Source organism: Narcine bancroftii, chromosome 10 (genome assembly GCF_036971445.1).
Source record: "Narcine bancroftii isolate sNarBan1 chromosome 10, sNarBan1.hap1, whole genome shotgun sequence".
Taxonomy (NCBI): Eukaryota; Metazoa; Chordata; class Chondrichthyes; order Torpediniformes; family Narcinidae; genus Narcine; species Narcine bancroftii.
Window position 1 is genome coordinate 79,532,747 of NC_091478.1, and position 17,395 is coordinate 79,550,141.

The window sequence follows — 17,395 nt, forward strand, 5'->3', positions numbered from 1 at the left end:
TCGTAGCAACACCACTTACTTCCTCAATGACTTTGCAGTCTGGGCTCAGCAGGCCCTCTGATCCATTCTGTAGAAACACAGGCATCTTCTTCCTCTTCACCTCCCACACAATGATTTGCATGTTGCACCAGTTAACTCGAATGCAAGAATTTACCGCAGGCTCAGTACTCATTAAGGAGATGCACTGAGACACCAAAAAGTGGAGTTAAGTTTAAAGTGACTTGTAACATTGATCCACAACCAAAAAGACATGGAAATAGATAATGAGATCAGCGCTGGTTGGTCATTTAATGGAAGAGCAATATTGGAATTAGCAGTGGGTAGGTTGGTGTTTACATGACTAATTCAACCCAGTTTTATAATCTATTAAAATGAATATCCTTTAAAATTGAACACCATTCTGTTACCAGCAGCTTTAGGCATTGTGTATCAATGCCATATTCTCCACACTAACCCAAATGCTTACTGTAAAAGGTTAGGATGAAAAGAACACCCATTAAATATGAAAAAGCAAGTGAAAATTAAAAAAAAACCCACACACACACAAAATGAGCCTACGTTAAGGTGCACCTGGGCTGCTAAACATTTTCAATTTTTCTGAACTCTGTTGCAAACACTACTGCAGTGGAACAGATTGCACCAGTACTAAAACAACATGTCTTCTTGCAATTTCAACTCCACATTTGCATAAGAGACGAAAAATTACAATCTTCATTCTCTTGCTCAGAGCTCCCTTATCTATTTACTGCATGGCTGGTGAAATTTGAACTTGATGCTTGTGCTAGCATCTACCAAGGTAAAGCCTTAACACAGAAACAAATTCTTGGTTTTTTGTTTAAAACAGTGCTTTATTGAGAAAAATAACATTTTGATGACAGTTTACTTTTAATAAGATAAACAAAAGCATATTCAGGAACAGAACAGTCCCAAACACCAGAATAATTTTACAGCTGACAAGCGCTTTGTAAAAAAAATTTCAAACGGAACATTTAGCAGCTCCTTGTACAATTACAAGCTTACCACCACTGGCACGCCAACATCAGACTCTGAACGTGGGCGCAGTCTTCCCATTCAAAAAGATTCCACCAAATGATGATCCTAATTATTTTTAACTCGTTTCTGCAAGGAAAGACAGCACTTTCTACCTTGGACAACACTGAAAAATAATAAATAACTACAATAAATAAGTTTTTCTTTGCCAAATACAGTATTTCAAATTTTGCAGGGTGCAACTATATAGTTTGGATCCCACTATTTCATAATTAGTATCTACAATGCAAAAAAAATAAAGCTATTTATTAATGAACTTGTTGAAAAATTTAAAAATCCATATTATGTAACAGAAGGGATGTAGTGTTAGATATATCACAGCAAAATGTGACTGTGTACAGATTCTTGGGCTGGCATATAGTCAAACTACCACTGCAACTAATTTCTATAATTTGAATCTTAGCTGAAAAATAAAAACAGTGCAAAGCTCAATACTGACACACCAGACATCTATGCCGAGACCAAATTCCAATCAAAGTTTAGAAAAAGTAAAGGGAACTTTACTGTACACTGTTTACCCACAGCCCCTCTTTATACAACAATCCATGACAACATGGTTTTGTTTAAATTGCACTTTGGAATTGAGTTTAGAATATGACCCATGAAATTCTACGTCTGAAAGTCTGGCCAGTAAAATAAATGTTTATCCGGATATTAGTTTTTGGAATGTTTTCTGTGGTCATGTTTCCATCACATGGGTCTTCAGAAAGCAGTCATACTCAAGAGTAAATAGTGATGACTTCACAACCACCTCCTCGCACGAGCAGCACTCTCTCCAGACCTTCCGTAAGTACCTCCAGAAATTCCATGTCTAAAATCAATGTCAAGGAAATGCAATATACTTTTAAAGAGCCTTTTCGAGTTGTGCTTTAAAGGCGACATAAATGGGCAACCCAGCGTTTACAGACAACGAAGAAAGGAAGTAAGCATCAATATTTCAAGACTCAAAAGAATATGTTTATCCCATCTATTCAGCATAATTATTTGCTATCTATCTATCTATCTATCTATATATATGAAAAATGCTACATATTTCAGCAATTACTGTCAAAGTGACCATATGGGCGCTGTTATAGTAATATGGATAATGTCAAATTATGACAGACCCACATAAAATGCAAAAAATGGTTTATAAGAAATGAGTGTCATGGGGTGAGGAAATGGAAAAAGGTGCAATTATCAAAAAAAAAACAAAGGTCTTCAAGGCAAAATGAAAGTCAAGGATGAAGCTGGAGTTTACAATGGTGAGGAAGCTTTCAGACCTTGCATCTGGGAGAAAACAAATTGTCATTTGGACTCAATAAAGAAGGACCCCCACACAATTATTGAAAGCAAATCATATTTTGACTAAATTGATTTTTTAAAAATAATTGGCCTCCATAGGCCAATGAAGGCAGTCTAATTGATGGGTACATAAACTTTCAAAAGGTGTTTTACAAAATACCACTTATTAGTCATAACCCATTGGACAAGGGATAGTTGCAGTATGCCTACACAATTAGTTAAGGCCCTGAAAATAGTTGGAATGAATCACTGGATTTTGACAGCAGGTGAAGTTGTGTTGAGTACATGGACCTCAGTGGCTTGGATGTACATTATGGCAAGGACGTGCAAGGCTCATAATGCCTTGAAATTAGAATTACAGTGAACCAGGAAGATTCAAATGGCTATTAAGCAAATACAGACATCTTAATGGAACAAGCAACATGCTGATTGAAAATGAGCGTAGAAAAGGTTTGAGAGAAACAATAAGTGACGAAGTTCCTTAGTGATACAATTTTATAGGAGGATCAGTATAGAGGCCTGTGGTTATTTGAAGCAAGGACAGGTTAACAAAACAAATAAAACTATGAAAAATAATTAACCCAAAGGGAGAATGAAAATAAAGTGCTTTGTTTGCAGAGGATGGAATATGCATTCACATACAGTGTGTCCAAGGGAAACAGGTCAACTGGTTTAAATCTGGATTCAATAATGGCTGGACAGGAGAAGCCAGAGTGCTTCTCAGATTGGAGGTCTGTGACGAGTGGCGTGCCTCAGGGATCAGTACTGGGACCACTGCCATCTGAATCAGTTTGTCATCTATATCAGTGAACTGGATGATAATATGGTAAATTGGATCAGCAAGTTTGCAGATGACACTAAGATTGGAGGAGTTGTGGAAGTGAAAAAGGTTTTCAAAGCTTGCAGAGGGATCTGGACCAGCTGGAAAAATGGGCTGAAAAATGGCAGCTGGAATTTAATGCAGCAAATGTGAGGGCGCTGCATTTTGGAAGGACAAATCAAGAAAGGACATACACGGTAAATGGTCGGGCAGTAGAACAGAGGGATCTGGGAATACAGATACATAATTCCCTGAAAGTGGCTTCACGTGTAGATAGGATTTTGGCATATTGGTATTCATAAATCAAAGTATTGAGTATAGGAATTGAGATGTTACGGTAAAGCTATACAAGATATTGGTGAGGCCAAATTTGGAGTATTGTGTGCAATTTTGGTCACCGAGCTACAGAAAGGATATCAATAAGATTGAAAGAGTGCAGAGAAGATTTACCTAGATGTGGCCAGGACTTCATGAACTGAGTTACAGGGAAAGGTCAAAGAGGTTAGGACTTTATTCCCTGGAGCACAGAAAAATGAGGGGAGATTTGATAGAGGCATTTAAAATTGAGTGGGATAGACAGAGTAAATGTAGGTAGTCTTTTTTCAACTGAGGGGAGGTGAGATACAAACCAGGGGGCATGGGTTAAGGGTGAAAGGGAAAAGTTCCGGGAAATGCAAAGGGGAACTTCTTTACGCAGAGAGTGGAACAAGCTGCCAGCTGAAGTGGTGAATGAAGGTTCAATTTTAACATTTAAGAATTTGGACAGGTACATGGATGGGAGAGGTATGTAAGGCTAGGGACTAGGGAGAAAAATGGCTTGACACGGACTAGAAGGGCTCTGTTTCTGTGCCGTAGTGTTCTATGCTGTAGACGCTTTGGTGAATGTAAGGAAGATGCCACCAGGGTCATGCACTACACGCTGAGCCATCATTGGTACTTTCGGTATCACGGAAAAGACAGAAATTTGATTGGATGTTGGCATCCTATGCCAGTGTGAAATGAACTTGTATTGCAAAGCTGAGCACAATTCACACCAGCTAATATCTCAGCAAACTGTAATTATACTACTGTCGGGACAGACAACATTCAGGTAGCGAGGAGGCAAGAATCCAACTTGCATCGTGTGATGTACATCCCCATGACCCTATTGAAAAAGTAATAATTTATGAAGGAAAAGTAGCTGTATATTTAGTTTGATAATGAGTAATAGAATTGAGAATTGAACAGCTCAGGAAACACTAGAACATTTTTGTCACAACCTGACAATCTGGGTGAATAATGAATGTCAAAAAATCAATTAAAGTACCATCTTTTTACCAAATATTTGTGCAAGAATTTACTGGAAAGGTTTGATGAAGGATACAGTTTTCATCTCCATCTTGATTTTTTGGTGGTCCAGGCATGTTTAGCAAAACTAGTTTGGAATCGTGGGATTTATTTACGATGACTTCATTCAACTTCACTGCTGTGTGCATTCGCCTTACATTGGACTGATCTCTGCAAAAGATAAGCAATATGCAAGTTGAATATATGACAAAGGAGAGTAGATATAGACAAAGTACAAATTGGTTTGAGGTACAAGGCTAAAACATTCTCCAGGATAGTTAAGTCTACAGAGAACCACTGCTTGTCTGCCAGTCCCAATTCAATTCATTCCTGATTTCCCAGAGAGCATGGAATCACACAAGTTGGAGAATATATCTGACTTTCAGCTTTACTGCTCGTTTCATCACTCATTGGTGAGGGATGGACAGGCTACAAAGTTGAGTCAGATGTGCAATGCATCCATAAGCATATCTAGGGCACATGCCTTGGCTGCACTTGCAGTGGGGGTGCCACTGTCCTCACCTCTCCTGCCCAATATCCAAGTCCCTTGCCCAACAATGATTCTCCATTCCAGGGGAGCAGTGCTAGGCCATTTCAGGCCGGCATCTCATTGGGCCGCTTCAGGGTCGTTCCATCACCCCACTCAATGCGGGATCAATGGGCGAAATGCCAGTGCCAGGGAAACACAAAGTGGTTCCAGCTGTGTGGGGAGTTATGGATAAGGAAGACGGTCATTTTGCCCATTGATCCTGTATTGATCAAGGTGTCGAAGCGGCCCTGAAGTGGTCCAATGAGGTGCCGGCCAAGAACAGCCTGGTGAGGTGCTGGAGTGGTGCACCAGTGAGCTCCGGTTGCACTGCACCCAAAGCCGATGCTACCATTAGGCAAAACAGACCTCATGGGGTGCTAGCGACCCACTGAACAATCGGTGGTAAGACTTTATTTCGCCCCGAAGTGGCAGCAACATTTATGTTTGAATTCTGCAAAGTGCAAGGGGGAGAGATTACGTGCATGGAGCAGGGGAAAAAAATCCACGCTCAAACTTGCCCAATGTTTATCTTCACCAGGAGTCCCCTTGTGTTATCCATGTCCTGCAGTGGACTCTTGAAGTGAGCAGGGGATTGCAGAAGTGAGAATTCAAGAGTTCACCAACCCTCCCCACCATGTGCACGTTCTGTTCCCCACTGAAGTTGGGCAAAGTTATTCTGGGTTGAGAAAGGAAGTTCAGGTCCAGGCCGCCCTTTTTGGCTCCGCAGTTAGGCCGGTTCGGCCTGGCCTTGGGTGCACCACCAGTGCCACAGCAGTTAAAAGCAATGCATTTGCAGTGCTCCAGACAGTACACTCCTATGCCCGGCTCTAGAGTGGCTGCACATCAATATACTATATAGTCAACATGCTGGTTTCTTGAACAAAGTCTAAATGCATGGCAGATGTAGAGGCTTTAAACAGAGGAGGGGGAAGGAGAGAGCGTGAGAGACTGCTTCTTCCTGTTAAAAATCTTTTGCCCCTCCCACTTCTAACCCTGTTAAATGAACCCGACTGTGAGGAATGGTGCTGATTTAGGAAATGGGAATTCATGATCTCTGAGATCTTCAAAACTAGGCCAATTGCACGTGAAAACTGTTGACTATATTCGCTTTATTTAAAATGGAGGAGGGTGGGTGGGGGGGGGTGGTCTTTTACCTGGATACACCTCTGGATGCATCTGGCCCTCAACTTTACACCAGGAATATCTGACCTGGAGAGAGTGAGCTATTCATTTGGATCACACTGAGCAAACAACAAATGCAGATCATGAGATTTTTAAAACTTTTACTTCACTTCCTTTTGCTTTTATAGACCAATTCCATGTTAGCACAGTTCAGGTTAAGGAAAATTGCACCTGCAGAATTCACACATCACTACCAAAAACCTGGAGATCGGAATAAAAATTTACTCTTGTAACTTGTGCGTTAAAGATCATGTTCCCCATCTCTCATTTCTTGACATGAAGAGATGAGGTGGCTTTGTGTTATGGAATCACAATCTGGATGGTTTTCTAGGAATGCAATGCTCCTTTTCCCCCCCCTGTAACATGGAGGTCACCTATAATCATCATACTTCACATTTTATGATCGTCTTTTTAAATTTCAACAAATCTTTATGTCTGAATGAATAGTTTTTAAATGCTTCCAATTATTATTTAAAATTACTTCAAATGCCTTTGATGGTGGCAAGCTGTTAAATGGCTGTCAAGATGCACTATGACTGAGCCTCATGATACATCGCCCTTGGCTGAATCACTGCTCAGTTGGACAGGCCTCAACTAGCAGCTGAGTGCATGCAGGTCGGCAGTATTTGGCAAAGACTCCAATCTGGTGGGATCTTGCCAACTACCAACAGAGATGAAAGTCCACTCTCCTGCAGCTCTCCAGCATTAATGTTGGGAATCCGCCTCTCAACACCAGGAAACAAAGTAATTTGAATGCAGTTTGAGGCAATTTGAATTTCTTTGAATTAAATGATATTTTTCCCCACTATGGTATTTGGTTTTTGAATGTAAATTCAGACAATAAAACAGCTTCATTTTCAACAGTTTCAATGCATTTATTGTTTCCAAATGTCAACAAAATAAAACTGCATCTTTTCAGTTTTGAAATGGGATTAATCAATTCTTGGTCAGCACTTGCTGAGGAAATTGGGTCTTAATCTGCTGAACGATTACTTTGTTCATAATTTTGATGCTGTTGTTAGGTTTCAGAATGTTAACACAATGTTCTAAATATACTTCCAGGCTAAATAATATTTCCAGGCAAAGAAATGTACAAGTAACAGCAAGTTCCATGAAGGGAAGGGGAAAGGAATTCTTCAAATGGAATTTGCTCAATGCTTCCATCATGTGGAAAAAGGTGACACTTACGGCTTAATACTGATTAATTCTCTGAAACTGTTTGGAGTGGAGGTTCTGCCTCGATTTCTTTCAGATTCACATTTTTCTTTTGTCCACGTCATCTGTATTTTGTCAGGGTACATGTACATCATTTCCTCTTCATCCACATACACGTTTGTTGGATGGATTAATGAATTCCTATCTTTTATTAACTGAGCCTGGAAGAAAGGAGCTTGGGATTTTTAAACAGTGAACTGCAGCATTAGTATTAGTTATAATTAATATGCTTTGAAAATAGTTTACACCCAAAAGCTTCAAACTGACACCAAGACCTCTGCATGTTGCCAAAGTAAAGACCAGAAGGAAATGTTAAATAATGACAGCAAAGAACTTGAAGCTATAAAATTCCACACAGATTTCCTTACTGAAGTAGAGAAACAATGGGCAATTTTTTTTAACCTGCAGAAATTTTGGAATTATTCTGAAAAATATTAGCATACTTACCTCTGATGTGTCCTGATGTGGTCGCTTACACAGGGGCACTTTTACACAGCCTTCCTATGTTGTGGAGTTTGTCGAAGGGGCAATATTGTATTCATTAGGCCTGTTTCTTATGGAGTAACTGCACTCAATTTACACCACCACTCTGTAAAAATGTGTAGGGGTACAAATGGAAAAATTATGGGATGGAATTTGCATAAAAAATTCCATCCCAACATTTTTTACACTGTCACCGACCAGAGCAGAAATTTTCTGTTCAGTGGCTGTGTAAAAGTGCGTAATGTTTAAAGACCTCGCCATAGCTGCACTCTTTATTGCAGACGAGGCTAATTTCTGGGTCATTAACAGAATCCATTAGATGGAGGATGCTGGTTTCTGAGATAGAGATCTAGTCTTGTTTGCCCTGAGCCTTCACTTTAAATAGCACAGCTCAATAGCACTTGCTGAGCCAACATTCTACGAAGGCTATTCCTTCAAAGTAGAATCTTGTAATAAATATTTTAAAAAGTATTTGCCTGGATCGCAAACACTGCAGCAAGGAAAATTATTCATGTCCGCGTTGAATTTTGATGTGGCGCAAGGATAGTTGTTAAACAAGAAAATCCACGGATGTTGAGATCAATCACAAAGCACAAACGTGCTGGAGAAGATTAGTACGTCATTGCAACTTTCATAAAAGTAAAAAGGTTACCAACTTTCTGGCCTGAGCCCTTTGACAGGAATTTTAAAAAAAATCAGATGCATGAATAAAATTGGGGAAGGGGAAGAGGCACAAGCTAACAGGTTAGAGGAGCCGATACTTCTTACCCCTCTCCTGACTTTATTCAGGCTTTTATCTGTTGCTTTCTTATTCCTGAAAAGGGGCTCAATGTGAAACGTTGGCTAACCTTTGTAGCTACATGACCTCTTTAGTTTCTCTAGCACTTTTTCTGAGCCAAGAATGCAAGTTTCAGTGAGCCAAACCAATAGCTTTCAAATTCCTTCCCTCCGAACTTCGGAACACAATGGAAATACAGTTTGCACATATTTTACAATCTTTACACCACAACTTTCAATACTTTGTTTTGCAATTGGCATTACAGGAACAGAAGAAATGTATGAATAGTCAGGCCCAATTCAAACTTTTAATCTGTCTATTGAAAGCAAATGCACTCTAGAATTGTCAAAAGCAAATGGGAAATCAGCTAAGAGTTTTCCCTCCAGTATATACAGTAATGTATAAAGATGAACAACTATTAATAATTGTGATCTGAATTGTGGCAAAGTCAGTTACAGAATTTCTGAAATATATGAAACAATATTTGTTAGCATGGCATTTTGACAATCAGAAATATAATTTAAAATCACATTTGCCAATACAACCTCGATGTCAGAATAGACATTTTCTTGGAAAATAGTTCAGTCTTGTACTTTAAAAGGATTGTACAATCCAAAATAAATTACCAAGATACAAATCACCAAAGCAAACACGAATACAGCTGCAAAAATAAATTTTAATCAGTCCATTACAGGAACAAGCATGAGCAGCTAACTTACTACAAAGGAGACTACATCGTGGCTTATATCATCTTATTTCTACATTTCTAATCTCTCATCTTCTGGAATATTTGAAAAGACTGTTCCACGTAAGTACACATATGAGCTGATAACAAGAAAGGAATGCAGCCCACAAACGCAGTCCCCCTTCTCTTCCAATCATCATTTAAAAGATATTCCAAAATCTACGTTCTCAAGGTGATGCCAATTAAACATTTCAGTGAAGGATACAAATAATCAAAGTGCATTAGAAAAACCTACCCAATAAGTAGCTTTTAAAGTCAAAACACACGAGTTTAGGTCAAGGATGACATTTCCAGTTTAATCTATCGGAGCAACTAATTTGTAATTATTCTCACAACCTCCAGGGACCAAAATAGACAAATAAGCACAATTCCAAAAATAATTGCCACTAACCTCTCTTTCTCTCTCAGTTTTAGACAACCTCATCTGTCTTAACATCTGCGATCGTTGTTCCATCATGAGAGTCCTTTCGTAGGTATACGCTGAAATATCACTGCTATGCTGAGGGTACAATGGGATATTATTATAAGAATATGCATTTCCTTCAGAAAAGATGGATTTTGCTGCAGGCGACTGTCTGATTAGGTTTGCTCCTCACCATTTCAACAACTTCAACTTCTGCTTCAATGCGCAGGTGATAAAGAAAAGTTGCCAGATCCTTCTTCATTTGAATACTGTTGTCATCCATTTGGGCCACTGTGAAAATGCGCATTTTGCACTTCTTCCAGACCTACACAAATAATAACTCAATATCAATATGTCCAACCAGAAAGCAAAAGTCCAAACAAAAATTACAAGGTACCTTCTTTTCCATTAGTTGGCCTAAATTGTGATTTAAAAAAATTAAATTGGACATACAACACTCTTAACAGACCAATTCAGCCCTACAAGACCACGCTGCTCAAATTACACCCCATTAATCTACACCCTTAGATTTTTGAAGAGTGGGAGGAAACCAGAGCCCCTAGAGAAGTCCCATGCCAAAACGGGGAGAACATACAAACTCCTTTCAGACAGCAAGTGATTCAAATCAGGTCCCAATTGCTGGCGCTGTAAAGGCAATGCATTAACCACCACAGCAACCATACTGCCCTTGATCTTAGAAAGAAAAAGTGATTTCACATCTCATTAAAATACTAATAGACTTTATGAAAATTTACAATTTTAAAATAATCTGCAAAATCCAGCAACTTGTAAATCTTTAGATAAAGGTGATGGACACATATTTGGCTGTAAATTCATTTGGTAAGATAGCAAACTGCAAAATGATTCCTTTTTAAAATTCTTTGACAGAAATGAGCATCATTGGAAGGGCCAGAATTACCACTCATCCAGAAATAAATCGATGGTTGACCTCTGCTTTGAGCCAGTATTGCCTGACAATGTGGGTATAACTACAATGCAACAAAGCTAATAATGTGGACATTCAGGAATTTTGCCTGAGCAGTGAAAGACATGCATTTCAACTCTAAAAGGAGTGCACCTGGGAGGGGAACTCATGAATGGTGGTGCCTACAAAAGAAGAAGTCACATTTGGGAATGGAAGAAATCTTTGCAAGTTTCTATACTGTGTTTGGCAGCTCATGTAGATACAATGCATCTATGGTGGAGGCAATGACCATTTAAGGTGTTGTCCCCCATCACACAGGTGCTGAGTTTTATGAGTGCTATTGGAAATGTACTTGCTCAAGAAAATTACTTTCATTGACATGCTTTGCAAATGGCAGGAAGTACTGTGAGGAGTCAAAAAGTTACTCACGACAGAATACTTAACCTCTGACCTGGGCTTGTTGGTAAAGGTTTTATATGGCTTGGTCAGTAAAACCTTGGGGTACCGGTAGAGGGGGATTCAGCAATAGTATGACAAAGGAAAAGTCAGAGTGAGATCAAGTGCACATATACCTGAATTTCAACAGACATTGAGTCTTTGTCTTACGTTTTAATTTTTAAAAACATTATTTGTACAAGAGAACTTTCAGCTAAGATGGGTCCCCAATTTCAGCCTGAATTTCATGGTTTTATTATATATATCGGGTGCATAAGATAATCCACTAATACATGTGTTGACTGAGCTGGTGGTGTGGCTGGAAGATGGGCGTTATCATGGAGGCTCCAGCAAAACGAAGAACGTATGAAGCAAATTTTAAAAGTCATTGTAGTGGCCAAGGAATCTACCATCTGTGCTCCTGCAAGAACACTTGACATAACTGAGAAGATGGTGAGAGAGAGGATAAAGAATTAAGATGTTTTAAGAAAAAATACCAAAGAAACAACGTTCAATGAGAAGAGGAATCATTTGTTGGCCAGAGTTGGAAAATCACATTGCAGAATGGGTGCTCGAACAGAGGCAAGATTGCTATATAGCCCCAAGAAATAAAATCACAGCATATGCACTGAAGTGGATAAGGTCAAAATGAAAGCAGAGGCTGTCACAAAATCTTTCAAGAAGTGGAGTATCTCTGGTGCAATGGATGGTAGGGAGGATGATTTATTGTGGGACACTGATGACGAAGGGGGTCGACTCATCAGATTCAGGCTGGGACCAATTGAGTGGTATTTTAAGTAGAAATTTAAGGTCACATTTTCGTATCTGGCCTATAAGACGACCTCTGTTTTTGGCGTGTATGCCAAAATATATGGTATGTATCGTATTTGTGTGTTAAAGATGAAGATGTAGTAAGTTGGTCTATTCGATACTACAAACATACTGGCACATTCTCTCAGTAGGTGGCAGCTATTCTGGCTAAAAGCACAGGCTAGAAAAAATTACTTTAATATAGGTTTGGAAACAGCAAGCTCTGTAATCCAAATCTTCTGCTCATGTTAAAATCTTGCATTTACTCAGTCTATATATTTCACACCTTGTGTTGTCTGAGAAGGAACGGAAGCAGCATCAACATGCCTCCATCGTGCACAATCCACCAAACATCAATGTGGCCTTCAGTAAAGCGCTCGAGGTTACTTGGGTAGAAGGAAACATTTTTTGGCACCAAAAGAGCAAGGTGACCAGCCGTGGTGACTCTTACAGTATCTGTTTAAAAAAAAATGTGTTATTGATCGAGATGTTTTCTCATTCACCGAGAAAAAACATTGTCCGAAGAGCAATAGAAATATATGGGTGTTGTAATGAAAAGCACGTTGCTACTGCTGTATCAAGGCTCTGGGGGGGGGGGGGGGGGGAGGAACAATCCAGTTACACTAAGATGGACCATAAGATATGGAAGATATGGGATCAGAAATAGGCTATTCAGCCCATTAAGTCTGCCCTGCCATTTAATCATGAACTGATCCATTTTCTCACTCATAACCTTCGATGCGATGCCCTGGTGAATCAAGAGCCTATGAATCATCCAGTGACTTGGCCTCCACAACATCCTATGGCAACAAATTCCACAGATATACTATATTCCAGGAAATACAATGACATTTGGCATTAGAACTTTACAAGAATGGAAATAGTGACCGACTTTAAATTATGAATTACTTTGAAAAGCAATATTTGACACTAGCCTCTTGTTACAACTATTTTGTTTGACACAGTTAAACCAAATCTGGCCACAATAGGAGATTATGGGCAGCAATGTTAGTGCAATGCTATTACTGTGCCAGATTTGAAACTAACATTGCCTGTAGGGAATTTTTCCATTCTCCCTGTAATCTGCGTAGGGTTTCTCTGGGTTCTTCAGTTTCCTCCCATCCTCCAAAAAGTACAGGATTGATAGGTTATTTGGGTGTAATTGGACAGCAAGTGTTTTAAGGGTCAGATTACTGACCCTTTCATTTTAACAATACTGCTGTATTGTTAAAATGAAAGAGTGCTTGAAATTTACTGTAGATGTTCTTTGCTAAAATGCAGTCAATTTCAAAATGTCTGTGTCCCACTTCAAGCTTATTTATCATGTGATTGTACAAGTGTAACCCAATGAAATAACGTTCTCTGGTCATCAGTGTTACACACTGCAAGCACATAGACATAACACATACAAATGATACACATTCACAGTATGCATATGGAAATATTAAAATAAATATTATTGTTAAATAAATAATTGAGTCCTGCATGTTTGTATGAGCAGCTCATTGGCCATTCAGCCGTCTCACTACCCATGTGAAGAAGCTATTTCTCAGTCTAGTAGTTCTGGCTCTAATACTCCTGTAGCTCTTTCTCGATGGGAGTAGCTGAATGATGCTGTGCGTGGGGTGATAGGGGTCCTTATTGATATTGCTTTGCGACCTCTTTTTGGGCAATGATCCTAGTAAATCCTATCGATTGAGGCAGGGAGCTGGGGGGTGGGGAGAGAAACTCCAGTGATCCTCTCTGCCATTCTTATGGTACTCTGGATTGACCTCTGACCAGAGAACACTGTTTCATCAGGTTGTACTTGTACAGTTAGATGATAATAAATTTGACATTACTAATCTATGAATAAACTATCCAGTACAGTTTTAAACTGGCTTCATATTTGTAAATGTGCAACTACAATAATTTATGATCTACACCAATCCTCTCAGACATGGTTAGCATGGGCCTCAAAAAAATTAAAAAATATTTTTCTTTGCAAGCTTGAACGCCCATACCTCAAGGGCCATTGCTTATTTGAGAGAGTGGGCAAGTGAGCAACTTTATAGTGATATCCTCCCTTCTGGGGCAGACACACACATTTATACTGGTTCTTTAGTCATGAAGAAGATTCACATTCACATCACTGTTCATTTCAAGGCTGAACAAATGCTATGAACTCTAGATTCTTTTAATTTTAAATGCAACTTAAGTAATGTATTCAATTTAAAGAATTCCCATAAACTAGACGAGAGCCGACAGCCGACAGGTGTGGGCAACCTTTTAATTTTCAATTTAGACATACAGCACAGTAACAGGCTATTTCAGCTCATGCAGATGTAGGTTAATTGGGTGGCATGAATTCATGGGCTGAAATGGCCTGTTACCATTCTGAATGTCTAAATTAATGAAAAAGTTGGCCACCCCTGCACTAGAAAGGTATTGTAAATGACAAAATTCAAGGGGATAACTTTTCCAGATTGAGACGTCAGTGGCAACAACACAAATTGGATAGGTCAGTGCAACTCAACTCACAAAATTGGCCATGAAAATGGCTATCTAGTAATCTGACATTTTCCCACTATCATCATCCAAAATCAAAATGATATTAAATGCTTAAAACTACTCCTTGTTGATGATTATATCTTGCACTTTATTTCAGGAGGAGATTTTATTCAGATTTGAGCCATGATGTGCCCACAGTGAGGAAGTTCTCATTTTTAGTGTGAATTGTATGACAAAACCAGAATTAAGCTATTTGGCCCATCAGATCTGCTCTGCCATTTGGATTATGCCTGATGCAATTTTTACTTTCAACCCCATTCTCCTGCCTTTTTCCCTTTACTTTGATAACCTCACTAATCTAGAACTCCATAGCCATTTGTGGAATAGAATTCTACAGATTCACCACCATCTGGCTGAAGAAAGTTCCTCCTCACTTCTGCACTAATTTCCCAATTTGCAAAAATCACAAATGTAAAATCGACACGAACCAAGAGTTAAAGATATCCCATGGCTAAGAATGATAATTTTCTGTAGTTTTAACTGTACAATCAACACAATATTTAATAATTGATAAGTTCTCTTTTGTGAGCATTTGATTATAAATTTGTTGAGAATATCTGAGCAAATAAATACATGGAATTATGTACTAGTTTTATTGATGCAAATTTTAGTGAATTAAATAGTTTGCAATATTTATAACATTTATAGTGTGCCTACAAGTGAAAAAAGCATTTATCTCTTTGGCTTGGCTTCGCGGACGAAGATTTATGGAGGGGTAAAGTCCATGTCAGCTGCAGGCTCGTTTGTGGCTGACAAGTCCGATGCGGGACAGGCAGACACGGTTGCAGCGGTTGCAAGGGAAAATTGGTGGGTTGGGGTTGGGTGTTGGGTTTTTCCTCCTTTGTCTTTTGACAGTGCAGTTAAAGTCCATGCAAGATGTGACATTCATTGCATGGTATAACTACTTTTGTGTGAGGGTCTGACTTTTAGAATGATTGTTTAAAAAGTGTTGATGGTTCCTTTAACTTAAGATCATAAAAGGACTATGTGGCTTGAGCAGTTTGCTGATGGAAGGGCTCCTAAGCTTCCACTGTCCCCTCATTTGGTGGAACCTCATGACCTTTACATTAGTGGGTCTCCCCTCTCCATTCAGCAACCCAACTAAACTGAGATTTTCCAGCATACATGGACAGGTGAATGGTAAGTAGCTTGCAGCTGAGATCCCATCATTATCCAAGGTCTCTGACACAGTTTGAAACTTCTTCCATATAAATATTTGCCCAAAATAACATAATGCTGTTACAGCGCCAGCGATTGGGACTGAGGTTTGAATCTAGTGCTGTCTATAAGGAGTTTGTACATTCTTCCTGTGTCTGCGTGGGTTTCTTCCTACCATTTGAAATGCACTGGGGTTAATTGAGGGCCTGTTACTGTGCCTTACGCCTAAATTATAAAAATCAAATCAATACTCGAGGTATTTTGAGCAAACATATAAGTGCCTCAATTTTTCTGTAATTTAATAATTTTTTCCCACATCTCACTTCACCCCAGAAGATTTGTGATGGAAATATCAGTCGTGTTTCTCAGCTGTCTCCTTTTTAGGAAATGACACTACACCCCATCTCAAAAAAAAACATGGCATGCCACGGCATCACAGAAGAGCTAAGTGAAACTTCCCCATCTATGTGGGTCAACCCGCTGAACTCAGTCAGGAATTTACAGGCTCATCTTTGGATTTTATGAATATACCAGCAAGGAACCTTATGTGGACATCCAATCTTCCAAGGGTGCAGATGATTTGTAAACTAGAGATACAATTACTAAAAATAGGAAAGATCCTTTTATTTCAGTTTTCTTTTTCCAAAGCATGAAAAGTAAAAACTGAAAATGCTGATAAACTTTACCTATGAATGTTTTCCAAGCCCTGGGGTCTTCACTCTGCCTCCAGCCATATGGCCAGCCCATGACCACTGTATTGTGCTTCATTCCTCCAAGACCACAAGATTGAATTAAATGAGCGATGCCTTCTCGAACCTTGGAAGAAACCACAACCTGGCAAAATCCTTTCACCTTTTCGATTGTCATCAGGTTCTTGATCGTCTAAATTGGAAAGTGCAAGTAATTCAAAATATTCGAACAAGTAGATGACATTAACATCACATTTATTACACATGTTAAATTGCTCCACTTAGGTGGTCAAGGGCAGTGCTGAGTGAGTTTGGACGGTCAAGGGCGGTGCTGAGTGAGTTTAGGTGGTTAAGGGCAGCGCTGAGTGAGTTTGGATGGTCAAGGGCAATGCTGAGTGAGTTTGGGTGGTCAAGGGCAGCGCTGAGTGAGTTTAGGTGGTCAAGGGCAGCGCTGAGTGAGTTTGGATGGTCAAGGGCAATGCTGAGTGAGTTTGGGTGGTCAAGGGCGGCGCTGAGTGAGATTTTGGGGGTCAAGGGTGACACTGAATGAGTTTGGGCAGGTAATTGTTGATTATTGACTTCAGGAAAGCCAGAGATACAATCCAGTGATCATTGTGGTATCTGAGGTGGAGACGGTCACTATCTTTCCTAGACCTAACACACTAATGGCATCGTGAAGAAAGCTTGTCAGTGCCTGTACTTCCTCAGGAGTTTGCAGAGGTTTGGTATGACACTAGAAACCCTGGCAAATTTCAACAGAGATGTGGTGGAAAGTGCACTGACCAGCTGCCCTCACCCAAACTCACTCAGCGCCGCCCTTGACCACCCAAACTCACTCAGCGCTGCCCTTGACCACCCAAACTCACTCAGCGCTGCCCTTGACCGTCCAAACTCACTCAGCACCCCCCTTGACCGCCCAAACTCACTCAGCGCTGCCCTTGACCACCCAAACTCACTCAGCGCTGCTCTTGACCGTCCAAACTCACTCAGCGCCACCCTTGACCGCCCAAACT

The 17,395-nt window shown here is 39.7% G+C and overlaps 1 protein-coding gene across 5 annotated transcripts in view; it reads right to left on the reverse strand.

The window, feature by feature from the left end:
• Positions 1–827: 827 nt before the first annotated feature.
• Positions 828–17,395, reverse strand: part of slc12a4 (solute carrier family 12 member 4) — an 86,020-nt gene continuing 69,452 nt past the window's right edge. For 4 of the 5 annotated variants that reach the window (XM_069901560.1, XM_069901556.1, XM_069901558.1 and 1 more), the window contains 8 exons: positions 16,380–16,575; positions 12,272–12,441; positions 10,009–10,140; positions 9,804–9,911; positions 7,380–7,567; positions 4,518–4,651; positions 1,802–1,861; positions 828–1,156 (listed from right to left, as the gene is read on the reverse strand). In XM_069901560.1, the coding sequence (XP_069757661.1) occupies positions 1,017–1,156; positions 1,802–1,861; positions 4,518–4,651; positions 7,380–7,567; positions 9,804–9,911; positions 10,009–10,140; positions 12,272–12,441; positions 16,380–16,575 (1,128 nt within the window). In that variant the 3' untranslated portion in view covers positions 828–1,016. Of the gene's footprint in view, positions 1,157–1,769; positions 1,862–4,517; positions 4,652–7,379; positions 7,568–9,803; positions 9,912–10,008; positions 10,141–12,271; positions 12,442–16,379; positions 16,576–17,395 lie in introns of all 5 variants that reach the window. The other variant, XM_069901559.1, reaches the window with a different exon arrangement.